Here is a 24795-nt window from a genome sequence, read left to right on the forward strand (position 1 = left end):
CCATTTTTTCCCTTTGTAATGTCAACTAGAATATCGGCTACCCCCGTTTACTCTTTAGTCCACACCGCTGTCAGTCTTTAGCAAGAAGCCTACCATTTTTCGTTCCATTGCTCATTGGGCAGACCTTAGCTTCTTTGTTAACCACAAAGTTTTAGCACAGGTAGAATGCAGCGACTGTACACTTTTAAGGATAGCGATAAACTGCAAATCATGACTTAGTAGCACCTGTCGTATGCACTTCAAACCCACTGTTATCCTCCAGTAAGTTTGCTTCTCGTGATCTGGATCGCCGTGACTGATTGACCAAGATAAATATACTTCTGTACAGATTTTAGAGGCTGAATGTATGTAGGTAAGCTGATAGCTTACATACATTTACATACATAGTATGTATGAGGTCTGTATGTAAGCTTTCTCAACATTCCCAGAACTCTCATAGCCTCTGAAACAGAAGCTACACTATGGTAACTAAGACTTGCACATTGACAACTTCAATTAGAAGTACTTAGCAACAACGACATTCCGCTACTGAGCACTAGGCAGTGTTGTACAGAACGGCGTTCCTGGAACTAGTTCCTTTTGGAAGGAACGGAGGTACGCCACCAGTTCCATTAAGGGTCGGTGGAACTGTAACGGTAACTCGTTACGTTTATGAAGGAATGGCAGAGGAAACGTAAACGTTCCACGGCATTGAACAGACGCACGTACGTATGCAGCACATCATGCAGGGCGGATAGGCGACTGCATGAGGCGCAAAGAACTACCGCTTGCCTGTCATGTGACGCTCCTCCCTGTAGACCATTAACATAAGCACAGAGCTGGCTGCGGTGATAAAACCAGCCAGTGAAGATGTTGCCACCTCGTCCACGCCCTAAGATTTCTTCTAGTTCGGGCACCAAACCCTTCCAGCCGAGGAACAGGATGAGTTGTTGCGGTACCTGCTAGTACCAGTTGACTACCCGCTGTCACAGATGAACTTCGATGGACTGAACCAACTTTTCCTCAAGTACAGCACGGCAGTACCCTCAAGTGCTTCGGTGGAACGGCTCATCAACGTTGCCAACGAAGTGCTGATGAAGAAATGGGTTCGTCTGCCAGACACCCACATCGAGATGCAACTCTTGCTGAGTTCAAACAAGGGACTTTGCTAAGTTGCGAATATGTATAGTGGACATCTTTCTTCCACTCATACTGCAATATCGAATCAGCATTTATTAAACGCCTATGTATTGTTCCTTTCGATGCGGTTTCTTGTGCAAGAAATTTAATTATTTTGATGCATGTGAGTAACTTTCTATTTGCACATCTGAAGCGCAAAGTTGCAGTTATACATGCCTGGAGTATGTCCGGTGCTCCCTGAACAAATTCGAATAAGAGCATTTCTTCGAATTCTTTTTATCTCTAGATAAACTGCTGTTGGCGATGTTCAAATTCGTATAATATACGTTGTTCGATGTGAGCTTTAATTGCTGATTTTATTTTCCCTCAGGATTATCCGACACTACATTTTAATTGAAAAAAAAAATTCTAATGTAACGTTGATATAACGACACGTTCCAATGTTAGAAGTGTAACTAGAACGCGTTCCTTTCGCATTAAAGGAACTTGTAACGGGAACTCGTTTCAATATTGGGAAGGAACGAGCTTTCGTTCCTGTTTTTGAGGAACGTGTACAACACTGGCACTAGGTGACATTTGATTATTGGTCACAGCAGCCCCATTCCGTTAGGAGACGTAATACAAGCATGCTCGTGTGGTAATTAGATTTAGGTGCACATTAAACAAACCCTGGCAGTCAAAATTAACCTGGAGCAGTATAATGTGTTATGTATCAAAGCACTACCGTTGATCTTGAATGTGAAACCCCTTGAATGAATGAATCTAATAACTAGCAGTAGAAATAATATTACTTGCAGCTCTAATTATTTCAAGGAATGGCAATATTTTGGCCAGTCCTCCATGTTCTTCATGCATTTCGAAACCAGCTAAATAATATGAGGCTTTATTCAAAGTGCAGAAGCAGACAGTGCCAGATTAAGAAAAAAGTTGGGGGTTGGGGCTAAGTTTGCCACCATGCCCCATTGATGATGACCAAGATCTCAATGATCGGTTAAGATGGCCAATATTTAGACTGTTACACGTTTCACTTGCTGTTTTCAAGTTTATTCTCGGATATAACGTTACATGCCTATCACCATACATACAAGAGCACCTTGCATCTTGATAACGATTGCAGCAGTCCTGCTCTGAGAAAATGTGTTTCCTTTCTTCTGTTAGGCTGTTACTAATGTTTATTGTCTAACAGGCACACTGCTATTGTTTAACTGTGAAGATAGTCTCAAATCTACGAAGTACTCCCTTTCCATCACTCAGGAAAAAGGGAAACGTGTTGCATTGCAACAAACATTTTAGTTATACATCAAAACTTTAAATTGCTCTGCACGTAGGGCACACAATAGAGAGCTTAGCATGACCGGTATGCTGGCGAATGTGGGCAGTTTGGGCGGATTATCGGATGAGCGGGGGCGTAAGCGTGAGTGGCCGGCGAGGAGGAGCCACCTAGCGGCACAAAGCTCAACCTAACAGAGAACTATTAATGCAGTTAACAAGTGCCCCCCCATTCCACTTCACTGCTGGTGTAAATTTTCAGCAGCAACTCGATTAAGCCACTGCCAAAAATTTACACCAGCAACGGAGTAGAATACACTTGATTACTGCAATATTAGCTCTGTGTTTGTTGTCTGGTTGAACTCTGCACCACCAAGTGGCTGCACTGCTCCAACTGCTCACATTTAAGCTCCGCCCATCCAGCGAAATGCCCAGTTCGTTTGCGTTTACTGGAATACCAGACATGCTAAAACTCTCTAATGTAGGCGAATACCAGAAAGTGCATCTACCGGGATGTGAACCCTCATTTCTGATATGGGAGAAGGGAAGAGAAAAAGGTCGCTTGCGGGCGCTGGTCAACAAAGGAAGAGAGCCTTACGTACAAAGGGCGGGTTGCCTCCTTGCACCAGCCATTGCTTGCTTCTATTTTGGCAACTACTAAGCCGTTGTTAGGAATTCTTTTAGTAGAACGCTCTCTGGACAGCATCTTACAACTTGTAGTGTATAACCAAAATTTCGCACAGGGTCCTGGTGAGGAGCTCTTTAAAAGCGTTGAGGGGCCCGTCAAGGAACACTTTTGATGCGGCCCCTTGGCAGTCAAGCGCCCTGGGCTGCAGCCATTTTAGCCTGTAGGTTAATCCGACCTTGGAAGCAGAGGACATTTCTTAAATTAACTTTTCAGAACATTGCTCCACACAGCTGGTGAAGACTCGAAAGTGTCATCAAACTAGTCTTGCGTTATCACCTGTGCTCCTTTAGCCAGGCTGCTGCCTCGTGAAGCTGCGTTGGAGATGCACTAACGATGATTTTTTCCTTTCCCCCCTCAAACTCTGGCAAGATGCTGAAAAGGCCACAAAGCTAGTTGTACTGCACCAGTCCTTCAAGGCTGACAAATAAGGACTGTTAATTCACTTGTGGTTGTTTTCCAGTGCATTGCGGATATCCTCTAACAGAGATCTCATAAAGCTTCTGCCTGGTTTCTCCTCAATCAATGCACCTGCATTTAGGTTATAAGGAGGTAACTTCAGAGCAAACTTACCATCCTCCGCTTACAATGTGTTCTAGAAAGAAATTTGCCATTATTTGGCCACTTACACTTTACGGTTTCCAACTTGCCCCTCTTAGCTTTTCTTTCTCTTTCTTTTTTTTTCAGACAAAGGAGCCTTCATTTTGTGCCTCTGGGAAAGGAAGACATAATCCTGCCTTGGATAACATTTCAGCACCAGCAGACAAGGACAGAAGGGAGACGTAGACACGGCGATTTGTGTTATTTCCGAAAATGCTATCAAAGTTCGAATACCAACACGTTCAACACGCAGCACAGCTCCTGCCATTCCTAGAATGATTTGGGGTGGACATTCTGTATTTATGCATCCTGTGATGGGACTGCAAGCATAACATGCTTCTCCATGTATTGACACGTATAAATCTTTATCTTTCACCGATGGCCGCTTTCCACCGGCTAACAAATGTTAAACGTTATCGCTCGGCGCAGGACGCGCCTGTGTCGGAGGTTTCTAGAACGTTATCGATGCTTCTTTCCGTTGCCTGTTTTCACCGACGCTTATGTTATCTGATTGTGTGACCGACGCGAATTGTCTAGAACTTTCTGGAAGACATGCGGGCATCAGGGATTAATCTAGAACCTTCGATGACTCAGGTATAAAAGCCGACGCGTTTCGCCGCTGATCAGATTTTCGACGATCGCCGACTGTGTTCGCCCGCTATCATTGTGCTTTGAGTGTAGCTTGCTTTTGTGGGCACAGGTTCGCCCAATAAAGAATCTTTCGTCATACACAGTTTTACGACTGTTTTCTTCAGCGTCACTACTACGTGACATCTGGTGGTGGTGCTTTTGTGTCCAAGCATTGGACGCCCCCGAAAAGCCGTGATCCAAGCCCGAACCCCGAAGAGAGTACCAACGTTGTCCCAGAGCATCGAGCTAGCCTCAGGTTACAAAACCAACCCCCGGAGTACGGACTTCTTCCCGAGAGGACCAGGAAGTGCACGGCCACGACGACCGCATAAACCATTACAGCCTCAGTGCCGCCTACACCGATCGTGTTACAGCACGCCCGGGAGCCACCGACGTTCCGCGGATCAACATTTGAGGATGCGGAAAGCTGGCTGGAGACGTATGAAAGGGTCGCTGTATTTAACCACTGGAACAGCGACGACAAGCTGCACCACGTCTTCTTCTCATTGGAAGATGCTGCCAGGACGTGGTTAGAGAATCGTAAGTCGACCTTGACAACATGGGACCTGTTCCGCCACGGCTTCCTGCAGACCTTTACAAGCGCTGTGCGCGAGGAAAGGGCCGAAGTTCTCCTAGAAGCCGGGGTACAGCTGCCCAACGAGAACATCACGATTTTCACGGAGGAGATGACTCGCCTTTTCAAGCACGCCGACCCCAACATGCCAGAAGAGAAAAAAAAAGTTCGCTTCTTGATGAGAGGTGTCAAGCAAGAGCTCTTCGCGGGATTGATACGCAACCCGCCCAAGACTGTTGCTGAATTTATTTCCGAGGCCACAAGCATTGAGAAGACGCTGGACATGCGGACAAGGCAATATAACCGCCGAACGCTGGCCGCCAACAACATCGATGTTCAAGCACTTGGCAGCGACGACCTGCGCGAGACCATCAGAGCGGTGGTTCGCGAGGAACTGTAGATGTTCTTCCCCAAGTCGCAGCCTCAAGTGGCATCTATCGCCGACACCGTCAAAGAAGTTCAGCGCTTATTTGGAGTTCCCGATGTGCAGCCGCAATCGCCGCAACCACAGCCGCAAGCGATGACCTACGCCGCCGTCGCCCGTCGTCAAGGCCCCCCTCCGCGCTCGCGCCAGGGCCCCGTAACGCCGCAGTTCCAGACAAGCCATCGCCGGACCATTGCCTACCACCCGCAGACGAATGGCCTAACCGAGCGCCTAAATAAGACCATCGCCGACATGCTGGCAATGTACGTCGACGTCGAACACAAGACGTGGGATGCCATCCTTCCGTATGTGACCTTCGCATACAACACGGCCATGCAAGAAACGACGCACACGCCGCCGTTCAACCTGGTCTACGGAAGGAACCCGGCAACGACGCTTGACGCCATGCTACCGGACGTTACCGACGAAGAAAATCTCGATGTTGCCACCTATTTGCAGCGTGCCGAAGAAGGTCGACAGCTCGCCCGCTTTCGCATCAAGAACCAGCAGAGGACCGACAGCCGACACTACAATCTCCGACGACGCAACGTCGAGTACCAGCCCCGCGACTGTGTTTGGGTCTGGACTCCGATACGCCGGCGAGGACTTAGCGAGAAACTGCTACGACGCTATTTCGGACCCTACAAGATTATCCGACGGATTGGCACACTCGACTATGAGGTCGTGCCAGACGGCATTTCGCAATCACAGCGGCGCCGCGCAAGACCCGAAGTCATCCACGTGGTGCGTCTTAAGCCTTTCTACGCCCGCTGACGAACTTGGGTACTTTGTTACTTTATTTTTTTTTCTTTATTACGTGTGGTTTTGTTTTCGTTTTCACATTTGTTTGTAGCATCGGGACGATGCTTTTTAAGGGGAGGGTATTGACACGTATAAATGTTTATCTTTCACCGGTGGCCGCTTTCCACCGGCTAACAAATGTTAAACGTTATCGCTCGGCACAGGACGCGCCTGTGTCGGAGGTTTCTAGAACGTTATCGATGCTTCTTTCCGTTGCCTGTTTTCACCGACGCTTATGTTATCTGATTGTGTGACCGACGCGAAATGTCTAGAACTTTCTGGAAGACACGCGGGCATCAGGGATTAATCTAGAACCTTCGATGACTCAGGTATAAAAGCCGACGCGTTTCGCCGCTGATCAGATTTTCGACGATCGCCGACTGTATTCGCCGCTATCGTTGTGCTTTGAGTGTAGCTTGCTTTTGTGGGCACAGGTTCGCCCAATAAAGAATCAGTTTCGTCATACACAGTTTTACGACTGTTTTCTTCAGTGTCACTACTACGTGACAGTATACATCTCTAACGTGCAATGCAAACATAGACAGAACAGTCGAAAGAACGCCCCACAAATGCACTTGTGTAGTACAGTGTTTCTTCTGCGCTCCGTCTATTAAGTCTGCACTGCAGATCAAAAGATGCAGTAACACCAATTCTCTAAACTTTCAACAGTTCTGTACCTACCGCAGCAAGCAGTTGGTAAGAGAATAGCAGCAACCTGCGCTACAAGACCAGCAGTGGAGCACTGGCCCCGCGTGCCTCGAGGCATCCTAGCCATAGCTTGACAGAATAGTGTATTTATTTGATTATAAGACAGTCACGATTATAAGGCGAGGATGCCCAGTTGAGAGACCCAAGAAAAAAAACTTAAGTATGCACACTAATATAAGGTGATATAGAGGAGCCAACGGATCATTCAGGCCCTGCGGGGATTTCCTGAAATACTGAATAACACAGCCAAAACGCAAAATGGCGACCATGGATTGTGGGAAAGGGAGCTTCAACACGTGGAGTGCAGGTACGGTGGCTAGATGGGTAGGTGTGCCGACCGGCGCCTCTGGAGCGTAGTTCACCGCTTCTCCGCGTCATGATGCAAAATTGGCGCTGCGGTCAGTAGAACGGTTCCGCAGCGCGCGTCATCTGCTACAGGGGGCTGGCGGACTGGCGGCGAGCGAAAAAAAAAAATAAAGCCCGTATTGGAATAGTTGTATGTCGTCTGTTCGTGTCAGTTTCAAAGGTGAAGAGCTCCGCATCTCTCGTACTGTTTGTAAGTTCCTAAGCGATGTGGAATGTTCCAGGTCGGAAAAATGACCGGCGAGATTAGCGGCGGCGTTGATCCACCAAAGAAGACCACCAAGGAGACTGCTTCGCTCCGAACTGCAAGTCGGGCTCTAAATTTGTGAGAAAGACAGCGGAATTGTTCCGCTGTCTGACAGCGGAAATGTTCACCCCGAGCTGCTCAGTAGCTTGCTCAGTATCGGTACGGTGGCTAGATTGTATCGGCGACGTTAATGAGCAAGCGGTACACCGAAAAGCGTACGTCCATGAGCTCCTCGACGTTGGAAATTTGCAAGCCGCACATGAGGTGCTCAGCGCCTGCGACATCGAGCACCGCTGCGCTGCTACAGGGAAAAGAAAAGTGATTCTAGGCTGATATTATATATAGCAGGCTATGTAGCAAGGAAGTTCCTGCAAAGAACCAAGTGCTCCGATTGCTCAGGGACATTACTGAATTCAACAGAATGAGTAGGTCAGGGCTGTTGCTCCCTTCTGAAGCACTAAAAAAACTGGTAGCATCGCTCGAAGACGCCTTCAAGCAGTGTTTCAGTTTAAATGAGTTACGAAGGAACAGTGTATCGCCGACTTTGCATCCTTTCTGCAGCTGAATCCCCCGAATTTGATCGGCTGTAAGCGGCACAAGAAAGAGCTCACAAACGATGTTGTCAAGTTCTATTCAATTACACGTCTTTACTTTCTTGGCAAGGGCAATAACATGGCGCGTGAAAGCAACAGGGAGAAGAAGAATCACCTGAAGTGGGGGCGTGTGCTGTGAATAATGTTATGATGTGGTGGACCAACGTTGCGGCCTTGCTGGTGCTAGGCTATTTATGTTGGTGCGTTTGCTGACTCAAGTTACGAGAGCTTTTCTTGTATTTTAAATATATTCACAAATCTAGTCCAAGACATATTGCTTTATTTTATTACAATGAAACAGTGAACCATATGCACTTACCAACACAATTCTCGCACCAATTTATATACCGTAACTGACGCAGCAATAAAACCAATAGCTGGATTTCTCAAAATTGAAACATTAGAACTCGCTAAATATCATGTAAACACGGTTCCACATACCATATAAAACCATTGCAGTATTGTTTTATGCATGGAAAAAATGCATTTACGTCTTTAGTGCAATGGGCTGGAGCGCCGCGTTTATATCAATAAATGTGACCGATTGCCAAGCTAGAAAATTTACTTCAGCATTTCGTTTTTTCTGACTAGACGACAACAACAAGTTCTTCATTCTGGCTTGGCCTACACTGCTCAGAACGGTATTATAACGCGCACTTCAAAGATACAATCAGAGGCAAGCGATACTATCAGACACGCAGCTTGTCTACACAGCGCAGCCGCCGTTGCGCGCCGCTGAACCGTTCTACTGTCCGCAGCGCCAATTTTGCATCATGATGCCGAGAAGTGGTGAACTACGCTCGGTCGGCACACCTACCCATCTAGCCACCGTAGTGCAGGCTATGTGTGAATTTTACCTTTTTGTGGCTGTACGGCAGCGTGCATTTCGCCTTATCGTGTGGCTTCACGGCATTGCAGTTTGCACTGCAGTAAAGCCACACTACAAGGCGAAATTTGCGCTGCCATGAAGGCACACCTAAAGCAAAATTAGCATACAACCTGCACTCCACCTTACCATTCCTCACATATACGGGCGACTTTGAGGCTAAGGATACCGGAAAAAAAAAAAAAGCTCGCCTTATATTCAAATAAATACGGTAAGTGGCAATTCGCTCATACTGACTCACCAATATATTTTGTAGACTACGTACTCACTCACATGCACTTACACTCGCTGAAAGCGATTCCATTCATATTCTACTCAAGACTTGCTGTCACCGACTTTCATTCAAGTTTACTTTAACTAGCACTCTTGTTTATATTCACGCCCACTCACTCCCATTGACACTCATGTCCACTTGCAACCTTCATTGCTCGCTAAAGCCCTATGCCACGCCAGTGAAATGAGTGTGGAGCGAGTATGGGTCAGTGTACTTGTGTGAAAGTTTCTTTGGTGATGTGGTGCAATGAGTAGCAGTCATGAGTGCTATTACTGTGCATCACCAGCCCTCCAGACCATCCCTTTTCCTGCTTCATCCTGTTGGCACACAGACAAATTATTGGGCACTTACCACAAGTTGTTAGCTGGTTGTTCGATAACTATCCTGCTACTTTGGCTAAATTTCTGCTCGCTACTCAGATAGTGCTGACCATGCAATACAGCGACAGCTGCTGTACTTCTGGCTAGCGAGACGTGAATGTGATATTTGTTTTTGACACCTCTGCTACCAAAGATGACAAATCACACATCGAGAGCTATGGTCTGGTTAATTTGGTGTTTGGTGCATACACAAACGTCGATACTGCAAAGTTCAACACACACTTAAATTGCAACAGTACACACCTGGTGCAAGGCTGGCCAGAGCTGTAATGATGTCATAGTTGATGCACGGCTGCTGCTCCGCAGCAGGTTCCCAGCCTACGGGTGGTGATGCAGGCGGCGAAATGAGGAACTGCCGCTCAAGAGGCGGGGGTTGCAAGTGGCCGTCCTTGCCCTCGTCCGGTGACGATGTCTGCGACATTACGAAAATGCTTCATGACTGTCTGTCTGACTTACGGGATTTGACGTCGCAAAGTAACGCTAGTGCTATGAGAGATGCCACAGTGGATGGCTCTAAATAATTTGGTCCAAAGTATACAAGCTTTCTTGCATTTCACTGTCACTAAAGTGTGGCTGAGATGGCTGGAAATCGAGCCTGCGACCTCGTACTTACAAGCAAAATGTCATAGCCACCATGGTGGGTCAATGCTCTCTGAACCTCGAGGAAATGCTTCTGCATTCACCCTCTAATAGAAACTTTACACACGGCAATTTCCCTAGCAGATCTTTCCCAGACTTAAGTCAGTCACGGAAAAGAGATACGTAAAAGTGTACCCGCCCCCCCCACCGCCCCCCGACGCGGTCCCTCAGCTTCGGTGTGGGAGAAGGCAGGGAAGAAAAGTCGCTTGCGGATGCTAGTCGAGGCAGAAGGAGAGAGTATGCGTGTTGGCAGTGAAGCTTGCCTTTCAGCAACATGCCAATGCGGCATTTCTATTTCTCCTGTCTCCTCTAATAACGAACTGATTTGAAAGATTCTTGCGATAGGACGCTCCTTGGTGGCGCTTCACAACTTCTAGTGCATAACTAAACCTTGATATGGGGCATGCTGAGGGGCCCTTTTGGAGCTCAAAACTTAGTTTGCTGTGTCCAACCATTCACTACTTCACACCAGTGATGGCGGTCACTGTCGTCATTGGTCTACCTCCTCATCGTCGACTTCCTCTCGCCATAGAGCAAAGAAGAACAACTTTTGGCCACCACCACCACCGTCATAATATCACATAAGCTGTCAATTAATACACCATACCTTTTTTTGGTTTAAGCAATCTAACTGATACAGTTTGACATTTTTGTAATGTAGAGTTAGAGTTGTGAAAGTTGTGGTTAAATTTTTCTTTAATTTGCTCTTATTTCTCAATTGCTAGAAATTTGATACCTTAAATGAACATTCCAATTCCCAGAATGCTATAATTTATCCGTGCCTCTCTTAGGCGCAACAGATTTTATTCACATAAAGTGGTTCTCTAAAGAAAGCATTTCTAAATTGAATTACATGTATTTTTCTAGTGAAATCAAAGTTGGCCGTAAGCTAAAGGCTTCCCTTGCACTTTCATTTTCCTTATCATTATTATTCCTATGTATCAATTAAGAATGCTGTCTATTTTCCCAATGATTTCCGTTCACGCTCCTTCGTTCCTGACGCTCCTTGGTTCCTGACTTGTCACACTCATTGTCTAACCAAAGTCGGTCAAAGAAGCTGCTCAAAAAGCCAGCATTCCTTCCTCCACAAAGTGATCAGGGCATCACTAAACCAAACACAAACATTCTTGGTCTCCTCGTGTTGCCTCCATTTGTGCCATTTTATCCCTTTAAGGATGGTGAAAAAATGAAAAAACAAGCTTGCAAGAAAAACTATTTTTTTTTCTTGTGCAAACAATTTTGTTAATCATATAATGCAAGACCAAGCAAAACTTCTGTCAGAAAAGCATTGTTTATCAGAAAAAGAAAATTTTTTACAAGGTAACAAAGGTGGGGTTTCACTTCACATTCTTGCTTTTCCTATTACATGTTTCAACGCAACACTGTATGGCAAAATCATTCTTACTCGAAACTCAGCTCTCCAAATTGCCAGGGTCTCTTTTTGTTCATTATGACTATAGTCGGGTACAACTTTAGAAGGCAGCGGCATTTGCCCCCTCAAAGGCGGATGCATACGAGCCTCCACCAATGGGCGCGCACTAAAGACTTGCGTCATGAGCCTGACGGCCGGTGTCCTCGCCGACGGAGAACATGGCAGCCCGCGCTTCAAGCCGGGGCGAGTCGCGTCAGCGGGACTATTTCTTTAGTCGCGGAGGAAATCGGCTGCTGCGCTTCGGTCATCTGGGCGGGGCCTCTCCTGTCTTCTAAAGTTGTACCCGACTATAGAACCGTCCACTCGTCCAATGGAGGGTGGCATATTGAAATAGACAGCTGGTGCCGCAACAACCAAACAAAAAAGGCCTATGTTCACAACTTCGCTCTTCAACAGGTTGCTTGTGCCATCTTGTATTGTTTACAACAACAAGGCAATGGAGGAATTCAAATTGTCTTGAGGGTTGCAGGAAAATTGTAACAGCGCAGCAGTCTTTTTTTTGCAAGTGCGCTTGACGAGCTCAGCTTACGTACATATCTTGAGCTAGACTTTGGTGCAGTGGTACTGTCTCTGGCCTTCCACGCAGAAAGTGTGGGTTTGATCCCAGTGTTGATGCAGCAGTCTTTTTTTTGCAAGTGCGCTTGACGAGCTCAGCATACGTACATATCTTGAGCTAGACTTTGGTGCAGTGGTACTGTCTCTGGCCTTCCACGCAGAAAGTGTGGGTTTGATCCCAGTGTTGATGCGGTTTTCTTTTTTACCCGTAATTTTGTTTAATGATTCCAGGATAACAGAAACATCATAAATTGCCCATTTCACCGCATTCACAAGTTTGCAGCAGCGCTTTCTTTTTCTGCTGATGGCTACAAAGAAATCTTACGAGCATAATATAGAGACAATCATAAACGTACATACCATAATAATAATTTTCATCAGGTGATTATCAAACCAACACAACACCAGAAACAGCTACGCTGTAGTTTAATTATACATTGCATATACGTTAGCAGCAATGCACGGGGACACTAAAAATGAATACTTAGTTAAGTGGCATTAGAAAATTATGTTTCTGCAATAACAAACTTGGTGAGCCAGAGTGGCGCAAAAACAAACAAACAAAAAGAATACAGGCGGCAACATACCCGTGAATTTCTTGCACTAGGGGCAGTTCTCAATCAATCACATTTAGGGATGCAATCACATTCACGAAATTTCACCTGACTATCACCCGATGCGTTGGCATCTATGGGCGACAGTGTTCCTCGCACTGTTGTCCATGGGCACCAACGCGTCTTGGGCTAGTCACGCGAGACCTTGCAAAAGCGATTGCATCCACAAAAGTGATATGGATAATACGGCCCCAGTTCATTGCAAGAGGATAGTTGGCAGCATCTGCTCATGTCTAGTTGTTTGTTAGTAAAGAAGGATTACATTGTACTTTAAGGGAACCAAGGACTTGACCTAGCAGATTTTGAAAACATTTCCTGCACCTAATCAGCCAAAGTACAAGAAAGTAGTATACCTTGAAATGCGTGAGGCCCCACTGATGCACCGGCACTGAGATTTCGACACAAAATTCAAGAAAGGCAAGTCTGGCTTTTGTTTTTCCCTTCAACGTCCTTCCACCAGATGGATGGAAACAGAGCTTTGAAAGAATATTTTACCTGTCTCGGATAATTTATTTTTGCTCTTCAGTGTCCATTTAAGTCATTGCAAGGGCCACCATTTGAACCACAACTTACAATGATGCCCTCTATAAGCAAGGGGCTGATTGCCAGCAACATTATGCGATTAGGTCCCACCATAATGTTAATATTTGCAGCTATCGCTGCCAAGTTGTACATTTCTTTGTGGGCACAGTTTTCCCATAAAGTTCCATCATTATGCAGTGAACTCCCAGTGGCGGTACTGTGTGTTCTGCAAAGGACAGTTTATCAAGGTCACGTGCCATCAACGGCAATGTCGCAGGGAGTGAGAGACGCTTGTGTGTGTGACCTCGACTTTCTAGATGGAAGCGGGACTCTCTCAAGAGGAAGGGTGTGTGGGCTTCCGTTTAAAATTCAACCTGTTTTTGTGTCGTGCACAGCCACTTGATACTTAGCAGCCACGATCGCCATCGCATGATCTATGTGCCATACTTGGCCTACTTGCAATGCCCACACCCGATGAGGGGTCTTTTAAAGGAAAACTGACGTGACATTTGCAGCTTCTCACTTTTTTTTTTAAATGTTGAAAGACGGTCCGCACCTTCTGAACCATTGAATAAATACTGGCAAGCATTAGAGTGCCACAAATAATTTACTGTGTAGTGAAGAAGACCAAGCCAGCGGCCCTGCGTCGCCATCACTAGTGCACAATATTGTTTTTTGGTACCCTGCAAATGGACATGTCGTCATGATGTGATGGCTTGCTTCGTTTCAGCAACCACTGCAGCTGCCACACACACTTTTGCAGCCAGATGGAGCACACACATCCTTCCTGTTGGTTATTCATGAGCAACGTTTTCATACCTTGCCTTGTTGCTACACCATGTGAGCAAACTTCCCTCTGTGCTGTGACATCATGGTAACATCAATGATGCCAGGGCGGCATTTCCAGACAAACTTTATCGTCAAACTTAAGGGACACCAATGATTTCACCTGCATTGGTAAATTACCTTTTCCCCATACAAAAAATGCCACTCTCACCATGAGATCAATTTTTTATTGGCAAGAATGGACTACATTGTGTTCTAAAGGGGCCAAAGACTGAATGGCAAGTTCCAGCCGACGTAGCCCAAATAGGAAAAAATACTGTGATATCCATGACGTCACATTGACATTGAGATTTGGGTACGAAATTCAAACAACAGAACATTGACCTTCATTTCCTCTTGTAATAATCAACCTATTATCATGAAATTAATGACAACAGTTTTCAAAGAATACTTTACTGGTATCAACTGATTTAGTGTTTAATGTTAGCATGCCTTTAAGAAACCTTATAAGCATTTTCACAGCCTTCACACTTGCCATGTGTAATCCCTTTTACATGCTAGAAGTGTGTGACAGGTTCTGTACAAATTTGAAATGATGTGTCAGTACGCCTCTAGCTGCTGTGGCAGTAAAGCAAGCACAAAATGAAACGGCGGTAAGCAGACCTGAGCAAAGTAGCAGTTGAGAACGCTTTCACCAAACTGCATCTGGTCACAGCGAATGCGTGCCCTGGCTGCGGAGTCTGGGCTCTCGAAGTTGACCCTTGCACGGCGGAAACTGCGGAAGTATGAGAAACTGGCGCCGGGTTCGATGCACTCAAACATCCCCTCAAACTTGGCCTGCACAAGAGAAGAACACGATTGAGCTTAGCGATTCACACAATTCAGTTTATGCAAAGAAATTCATTCGTGATATAAACCCTCTGACTGCTGTGTTTCTTTTTTTGTGTTTTAGCAGACATCAAATTTATTTATTACGTACTACAGACCAATCTGGTCCAGTAGAACTGCTGATTAAAATTTACTAATGCAGACATGCTCATTCTTTTTTATGTGGTATGCCTCCATTGACAAGGCCTGCACATTTTGTGACCATCAAAAGTTTGTTTTTCGAACAATGGGCTGCCACCACAATATCTATAACTAATGCATTGCCAGAAAATGACTACTCAAGTTTTGAGTCAATGACCTAAAAAGAGATCAATCTACATCGTCACAAAGTTAAGAGCGCGTGCACGCCTTGTCATGGAGGGGTCCCCCCCCCCCAAAAAAGAATGAGCATTTCTGCATTAGTAGGCCTTCAGCTGCCCCCAAGTTATGTATCTTGACTGTCAATAATGTAATCCATGCCTTGTATGTTGTGTTTATATTATTCTGCTTTTGCAAATGTTTATTAAAAATGCGTAAGCATTTCTATGCTTACCGAACGAGAAAACCTGTCCGCCAGCGACCTATGACGAATTGCTATAAAGAAATTAATGTATAAAACAAAATAAATTCTAAAGGAAAAAAACATTCGCGGTAGTGAGATTCGAACCTACGACCCCACGCTCAGATGCCAAGTGTATTACCCACTGGGCTAAACATCGATGCTTGCACAAGGTGAACGTATCTGAACCATATGAATGTGTTGTACTGGTGGTACAAAACAAATGTCGAAAGGAGAACAGTTTCTATGAAAGCTTTGTTGAAAGATTTCGTGATGGTGGAATAAAAGCCATATCTAGGACCACAAGCAGAGCCGACTTAGAGCTTTGTAGACATCAGAAAAATTCCAATTTTGCGAAAATTGAATGCCAGACACGCCACATCCCCAATGCGTTTTGGTGGTCGTGGGATGCACCTTCCGCTGGAGCATTTCTTCACCAACAAAAATGCCACCGATCTCTGAGGGCTCATGCGCTTCATGTCGCGCAACACTGACAGATAAGCAGTCAATGAGTTTGATGATGATGAGGGGTTATATGGGTCTCATCATGGTTGATAATGGTTCGACATGGATGGATAAGGTGCTAAAGAGTGATAAGGGCTTATAATGATCGGAGCAATTCTGATAAGGTTGGTAAGGGCAGATAAGAGATGATAAGTGTTTATACCGGTCGAATCAAGTTTGATAAGACTGATAATTCATAGTGAAATATTTGATAATATTTTATGAAATAAGATTGATAATGTTACCAGGCTGCGTGGAGATGAGCAAGTGGCACAATGCTTACGCATACTTAATCAACTCCAGTGAAGTTTCTACGTGAATGTTATTTTGCTTTGAATCCAGCGCACATCATGCATGCGTGATTTCCTGTTATAGAGCCACTGGTTTTCCAAAATAAAATTTACTAGTGAGTCAGCGCTTGCTTATGTCATTTTCACTGTCCTTTGTCGTTTGTGCTGTTGACTTTTCTGTAAGAACTGTTCCAAGCAGAACAGGCAATACAAATAGAGAAAGCATGGTAGCACAAGAAAAGAAAACAAAAATTTTGAGCATCTATTGATACAGTGTGTCACAAGGTTCAGTTAGGTCATTCCAACTGAATACAGAACCCAGAAAGAATGAAAACATATACATGTTATTTCTGGCAAAATGGAGGGTTAGAAAGTGTGTTACATGATGTAATGTAGATATTGGAGCCAGTAGGAAAAGGTACAATGCATGTTCAATAGCGAATTTACCGTTAAAAAGCAAAGTAAAAAATGCAAGCAATATTTTCTTTTTCCCAATTCAAGCACTTGAATGTTGTTAGTATTCATGAGTACAGTAGGAGAACCATTGCTATTGAATTTAGAATAGATAATGCCACATAGAAGGTGGTTCCTTGTCATGGTTTTGTCTGCGTCAGAATTCATGAACAGGTCATTAACTTGTTTTATCTGTCAAAGCGTGGACGAACCAGCCATGCCGACTTGCCATGGCTGCCCCACCGTAACAAAGCAACAGAGCACTGAGACATGTGCTTCAGCTAAGCTGCCAGAAATTTAACCTACAGGATCCGTGTCCTTAGCTGGATGGCATAGTGCATACTTGCCAACCTGCGAACAAGAAATTTAGTAAAATGCCATGGCCACGACATGGAAGTGGGAGGAGAGGTGTGGAAAGGAAATAGCACGCATTTTCTTAAACCATGCTCTCAGCACATGCCTTTTAAGGGATACGTATGTACTTTTTAAACGATTTCCATTTATAAGCAGCACACAAGCATCAGCAAACATGGAACAGCACAAAATGACAAAACACTGCTTTGAGATCTCGGTGACTTTCTTTTTGTGACTATTGTGTTGCCAATTTCACATGTTTCAGTGTTATCTGTATAAAACAGGAACCCCTCTTTCGTCCTTTCACCATCAGAAGACTTCCAACATAAGAATCGAAGGCTGACAAGTGACACCTTCTTGCGAACAATATTTTTTGTAAATATTGATAAACATTTGTAAAATATCAATATGATCCAAAAACTTGTCAACTTTACAAAGAATTCGGGAGGGTTGGCGGGTATGCACAATGGGACTGCAAAGTTCTACTTAGCACATGTTGCTTTGGAAGAGGCAAGGACCGTGTTCAGAACATGAAACGAGTATACTTGAGAGTAGCGGGTAGTGTGCAGGGGCTGGTTCCCGAGTTATTTAGGGAGTGGCAGTGTAAGGGGTAAACAATCCAGAGAACCTTATTATTATAACTCGCCACACGAACATCTTTCGTGCCCTTAGCGGAGCATTGACAGAAAGCCTATGCAGTTTTTATCGCTTTATTGGATAGCCGTCGACCCAATAATTACGCTATGGAGCCTCCCTTCCAGTAGAGCGCAATGAATAATTAAATTACCTCTTACTGCGGCCATCTGAAAACAAGTGCCAACTACAGTGCAGCTTTGGATGTGAAAAAGAAGACTCGTCACATCACTGAAACCTGTTGTGGCTTGTGGTACCAGACACCACTGACACATATGCACATGCTCATACCACTGAAAGCCGAGTCCATTAAGCACTCGATGAGAGAAAAGAAGAGAGCATGTTCTCCCTGCATTTGAAAGAAAAGCAAACAAGTGGAAGGGTCTGTTTGGAAGCTTTCGGCAAAGCAGTCATTGCATGGCCTTGAACACTACACCTAGCTGACTGTCTGGCTCTTAAGTTGTTTGCGATATCACTTGACCATTACCTCCCCTTTCAGTGAGGTGGTGGGCCTCCCTCCTCGCATCCGAAGCCATGATGCACTTTACCAACATTTTAAATGGGTCAATAAATGGTGCTGTAATTATTAAATGCGAAGCATTTCTTGGCGAACATTTGCTACTTTGACAGTATCAATCTATCTATCTAGCCGCCTACGTCTTTGAGCTCTCATGGTCGTTTTGCTAACTTGATATGTACCAAAATTGGCATACAATGACAAGAGTATATGACAAACAGAAATTTGTCATGACATGAATATCATGACATGCGTGTCATGTAGGTCATGGAACAGCCGTCTACGTCTTGGCGCTCTCATGGTCGTTTCATTAACTTGGTAGGTGCCAAAATTGGCATAGTACGACAGGAGTGTATGATGAACATAAATGATAGGTCATGACTTAAATGTCATGACAATGACCACAGCGAAAAAGATTAACGCTCAAAACCACTGAAATGGGTTTGGACGTGGGTATTAAGTGAAGGAAACACTAAAGGATGCTGGTAGAAGTCAGTCATGAACATGAGTCATCAAAAATGAGAATGACCCCGTGAAAGAAGTTTACCACTTAAAAACCATTGGAATGGGTTCGGATGTGGTACTAAGTGAAGGAAAAGGCTAAAGGTTGAAGTCATGAGCATGACTAAGGCTTTCGCCTTAAGGTCTCCTAGTTGCAGCTAAAGGGACTCCTGAGGACTCATGACATGAATGTCATGACATGCGTGTCATGTTGGTCATGAAAGAGCTGCCTACGTCTTGGTGCCCTAATGGTCATTTTGTTAATTTAGTAGGCTCCTCGCACACTGCTTCACATAACATCCGATTCCCACAGGGCGTGGGATCTGCCGGCTTTTTTTGTGGCACTGTCGAGAAATTGAGGCTTTGTACTGTAATTATGGTCATGAGTCATTAGGGAGGATGTGGTCAAATGCTGCACCTCTCTAGGGAGGGAAATGCTTGTTTGGTGAGGGAATGTCTTGTTGAAGCTCAGTAAGCCTTTCTAATTTGGTTGCACCTGGAGTAGTATAGCCCCACTTGCTCTCGGTGGTTTTTTTCTTTAGTCTCTGACCCACTCCAAGCTTGAAAATACAGTGGCCTGAACAAGGATTCAAACTTGGGACCTTGAGCCTAGAAACACGACGCTCCACCTCTAGTCCATGCCATCACTGATTATGATAATGACTCCTTTCAAAATGTCCCATTTCCAGCATCAATTACAAATTTCCTGCCTTACCGAAATTGAGATATATTGTGCCAACACAGCAGGAGCTCACCTCAAGAGGTACGTAGTCCTTAGAAAATGTTTCAAAATTTATATTTGAAGTTGTTATTTTATGCACATCTTATAAAGAGCCATTTTATGAGCCTTCAAGATGTGTTCAAGAACTAACATGTTTAAAATATTATATATCTTTTTTTTTACCATCAAAAATGCCTTAAGTATGTCTGTCATGCCAACACGGCATAACTTGCTTTAAGTTTATGCACATGGCGTAAAAATCTGTTTTAGAGGCCTTCCAATTATATCTAGGAATGAAAATGTTCAAGACTTTACACTTCGATGATTAAGAACACCTCATATATTCATTTTTCAGTTTTTCTCATGGCGTAGATGTGGCCAGGCTCGAGCAAAAAGCGAAGCACTTTCCTCGAAAATAAAACAGCCCACATACCCCTGCATGAGGCTTACACCAAAAGCATGCTAGCCTATACCAATATACAATAGAGTACAGTGAATATAGCTGAATTCAGGCCTCAATATATGCCTGTTATGACAACAGCCACAACTTGTGATGAGAGTGTAGGAGCAGGAAGCAGTTACTTTCATAAAAGCAAACACCGAAATTTTGGACTGCCCTTAATAAAATTCTGGCACTGAAGTTCTGCTTCACTGGCCCTCTACAATTTTTTTTCCCAACCTGGCTTTTAAACAATTTATGCATCATCATCATCCTATTACTCGTGCCTTGTGGCAGCTGACCCCCATCTTATGCCTGCACATTTCCCAATTTCGTCACACCACCCAATTCTCCAGCATGTTTGACTGCATTTCCCTTCACTTGACCCCCATTCTGTGACTTTATTAGACCACCGGTTATCCAACTGTTTACTATTTACAAATACAATGTTGGTCTAGCCCTGTTTGCCCTCTAATTTATGCATATGGTATGGTAAATGTGCAATCCCAAGTCCGATTAGTGGCTTTGGAATGCTTCCAGCCTAACATGGAAAGGAGGCAGATAGATTAGCACAATGGTAATATGGGATAAAGTGGTTCTTGTATGTACCTCAGCAGGTTGAGTGAGTTATAGTTTGAAAACATTGCCCCACGTACATTGTTTTACTTCTTACCAGTCACAGTTCTTCACCGGATTATTACTGGTACAAGCATGGGCGTGTACTGCATCTGAAATTTCTTGAACGTATTTGTCCATTGCTTAGAGAAACAGACTTGTCTAATCAGAATGCACACACAACCTGCAAAAGTGTACACATTCTCAAATGTATATAAGCACCAGCGATTACTCTGTAATGCACTGTGATACATGTATAAATAGCATAAGGACCTGGCCCCTGAATTCTGATTTGACGAACGACTACTGCACTTGCCGCTACTGTTGCGATTCAAGTGCTGCTTGACTTTATGAGCCCAAGTTAGCCCAATAAAGAGTTAAATTATCAACACACATACTCTATAAAAAGCTTGCACCCTTTGGGGCATATTTTGTCCCCCAACAATAATTGTAACCTATTTTGCATGCCTTTCATTAACGCTGCACACCCGGTACCTCCAGGTCACAAACTACATGTGCATTGTCAGCGTGACATAGCATTCTTGATTGTAATATAGCAAGCGCAGATTTTTCAAGAAAGGAAAAGTAAGCAAGACGGACGACTCGGGGACAGGGTACACTCCAAAGGGTGTAATCTTTTCTAGGGTGCACTTTTGGCAGTGTTTTTGTTCAGAATGGTAGACTAATGGGCTAGTTGGTTTTGGTGCTTCACTGTCAATATGTGACAATATGGAATTTACAACCTGCAGAAGAGGAGAGTGTCTTATTTTCTAAAAGCAATGTGATTTACAGTAAATTACATGATAATATGGGCGAAGAAAGTCCTTTACTTAGTAAATCAAGGTGGCGGCTGCGGACTTCAGGAGAGGGAGAACATCAACAAAACACAAAGCATTCAGGACTATTAAAAACTGCAGTAAGAATCGAGAGTGTTGATTTTGGGTGCGTTCAGTCACAAGGGAGTCCCAACTATTCTGTTTGATTTCAACAAAATGTTTATATGAGATATCAAAATCCCTCCACACATTGGAACCAACATTATTTTTCAGCGCACACCTTGGTTTCAGAATGAAAAATCTTAATTGTGACAAGGTGGAAAATGCAACTTATGCTGCAACTGCAAAATGTTCCAATCTTAAGAAAATGTCTTCATAAGCCCACCCACAAATGGGTGTATAGACACATTGATAGTTAAAATAATCAATAACTAGTAATGTTGTGAGACAACAAATGGCCACATTACAGAAATGAAAAAAAGAAGAAAAAACTGAAAAAAAAATGCGAGTTGCCTTTAGACAGAAGCCTTCCACAGCAAAAAATGACTAAAAAGAATAGAGGCCATGACAGGGGTCTCCATTCCTCTCCAAACAGACAAGCACGGCAACTGGCCATTTGAGATTTGTTCAGCTGGAACATCATGCTGGCCGCTTCCGTCCCACTTTTTCCTGGACGCTCTTGCACTCAAGCGTGCCCGTTATTTTGAGGTGGAATCTGCACTTTCCCTGCTCACTGGACCTTACTCCCTTCTACTCCGAGACAGCCCAGTGGGAGCAAAAGAAAAACAAAGCATCCTGTCATCAAATTGTGCACACACGCATCTCCAGATGCGCGTAAACGGCTGACTCAAGGGGACTGTGTGCTGCCCAGGATGGATGCAACGTGAAAATATGCTTAGCCGGCTGTGCAACGTATATGTCGTTGGTTGGTGCTGATGTGAATGGAGGATGCTGCAAGACTGCTTTCTGATGAGTGTGTGACACAATGTAGACTGTGAGGATACAGTGTCAATGCTGCCTGATGAATGGCGTGGCTACTCCTGAAGTTACCCAATGACTGCAGAATGTCATAACCTGTAAGTGCTAGAACTATCCTTGGATATTTTACATAAGCCCGACACCACTGATGCACACATACAAATAACGGTTACAGAAACACCAACATAAGAAAAAAGAAAGCTCCACTCAGTTTAATTACAATCATCCACTTTTTAGGCCCCAATTGAACGAGGCGCTTTTGCTAAATCCTCAACAAAATTACTCGCCCTATTAACAATCGCAAATTTCGCGCGGTCAGCCATCAAGTTACTGCTAAAAGCGGTCCATTATTATAACTTTTCCTCTGCTCACAAGACACTACTTCTGGAAATAAATGTAAAACCTTTAAACGGAGTTATTGCTGCGTATTGCAGCCAGCAGTTAGTAGTTTAGTTTGGATAACGAAAATGTGCGAGCATAAAATTTGGCCGCAGTTGAATATGATACGGAAAATGCCGCACACAATTCGTAAGTGGGTGAGGCTTGGCGTTTTCTCATCGCCAAACGCGGACGAAGTACGCAGCGGCATCATGGGCATAAAGTACTATGAACGCTTCCATGGGAAACCAGCCATGCGCTGTCAAGGTGGCGATAGGCACTGGTGTGCGCGCAAGTACCGCAAGTTCTCGCAGTAAGAACTAATGCTCGAAGAAATACAAACGGTTAGTTCGCTAACACACACAGATTGCGGTGTGTTCGTTCCTCGAACGAAGAGCATATCTTCTCTATGAAATCTCGGCGCGTAGAAATCTGCCGGCAATGGATTGCTCCGTCCCATATGCGTTTGATAAGGGCGGATTAAGGAAAGCATGCGGCCGTGTGTTCACTCACAAAGCAAGGAACTAAAGTGTAGAACTTGCACAGGTCTGGCAAAATGGACTGAATGGAACTAACGTCGATGGCAATTTTATCGATGCTCGACATCTTGGAGGTTGCAATAGCCGAGTGAAGAAGCGTTTGCGAGCGGGGCCAAGCGACATCGATTGAATTTCGTTCAGGTAGATGAGTCATGCCATGAGGCGAGGTGGTACCTTTTGTTCCGGGTCTGTGAAGATGCTAACGTCGACGTTCGTAATTATGAGCGACGTCGGTAGGTCAGACGTATCGGCCAAATCGTTTAACAACACTTCGCAGTCTTCTATGGCGCTGATTCGGCGGCACTCTTCCATGTCGCCCGACGCGCTATCACGGGTTTTCATTATAACAACACCTACTACTCTTCGAAGTGGTAAGGCCAGCTTACGCGGCTTTTCAGGATGTCCTTCGGATATTACGGAGACAGCGCTACGCAACACAGCACAGCCATCACGCTTCGCGCACGAACGCGGAGAGCCAACGGGCGAGAAAGAACCCCCAGCGTGGATAATATAATGGAGGGATAGAGGTAGATTTTTTATGGTAGGCAGCGCCATTACGGCGGCGCGATATTTGTAACTGTAGATGTATGGCTAATAAATAAAGATTTAGCGATCAGCATGCGCAACAGGAAATGCATCTCGGGTGAATCTGGTTAAGAAAGAAATGAGCTAATATTTTACAAGAACCCTGTGTTAGTGGCAGCTTGAGCGGGAACGGCATTTTGTGGAAAGTGCCGTACCCGATTGCTGTTTGGTTAGAGGTCAAGTAGGTTTAGGAATCATAGTGCATTGTTCTGCTCTCGCAATTGTGGAAGAATTGATCTGATTTAGAAAGAAACAATACAACTTTTAATATTATTGTTTTTGGATAGGTACTGCAGTGCAAAGTATAGTTGGCTGGGTGGTTCGCCTTCATGATTGGCTCATACGACTGGTTTTTTTCTACTGCAGTGAACGGCTACATAAATCGTGCAGTTTTACACGCGCAACATACAAATAAAGAAGAAGATACTAGGATGCTGGGTCTCACTATGGGAGATTGACTCTGCATTGCAGTAAAAGACCACATTTGTTTCGGTTTCGTTTGAGCGTTGAGTTAAACGTTCGCTCTTTGCTAGCGTACGTATACAGCTTGAGACAACATACGTTACATAAGTTTCGCAAGCAAATCTTTATTGAAGACATAGTTTAGCGATCGTTTTGCGCCAGCTTGTTACGAACATGTCTAATATGTTCGATTTCTGACACCAAGTCTTTTTCAAGACTGGTTGCGCGTTCTCTGCTACCACGAGCATCCGGAATCGCTAGCGGGCAGGAGGCTGTGACAGTTTAGACAAGTGGGTGGCAACAATGACGTCCTATGGATATCATATGGACATCCACTGCCAGGACATGATTATCCTAGGGATGTGCCGGGGCCGTCCCTCACATATATGACCGTTATGCTGCACTTTCCGTGTCCTGTGGACATCCCTTGCATGTCCGCGAGGGACGTTATTGGGATATGCTGCGTACATTGTACGCACATATACCAGGACCTATTGAATAGCGTTTGCCATAATGTCAATTA

At 44.6% G+C, this 24795-nt stretch overlaps 1 protein-coding gene across 5 annotated transcripts in view; it reads right to left on the minus strand.

The window, feature by feature from the left end:
* LOC119461692 (calcipressin-2) overlaps positions 1-23704 on the minus strand; it is a 29968-nt gene extending 6264 nt beyond the window's left edge. Inside the window, exons 1-5 of one of the 5 annotated variants that reach the window (XR_007468225.1) lie at positions 23400-23704; positions 14765-14938; positions 9797-9965; positions 3353-3448; positions 2987-3251 (exon numbers count right to left, since the gene is read on the minus strand). Coding sequence is in view for 3 of the 5 variants with exons in the window: in XM_049671906.1 (XP_049527863.1) it covers positions 3363-3448; positions 9797-9965; positions 14765-14938; positions 23400-23567 (597 nt within the window). In the remaining 2 variants the exon portion in view is untranslated. The other 4 variants (XR_007468226.1, XM_049671906.1, XM_049671907.1 and 1 more) reach the window with 4 other exon arrangements.
* Between the last annotated feature and the right edge of the window lie 1091 nt (positions 23705-24795).

Source organism: Dermacentor silvarum, chromosome 8, assembly GCF_013339745.2.
Source record: "Dermacentor silvarum isolate Dsil-2018 chromosome 8, BIME_Dsil_1.4, whole genome shotgun sequence".
Taxonomy (NCBI): Eukaryota; Metazoa; Arthropoda; class Arachnida; order Ixodida; family Ixodidae; genus Dermacentor; species Dermacentor silvarum.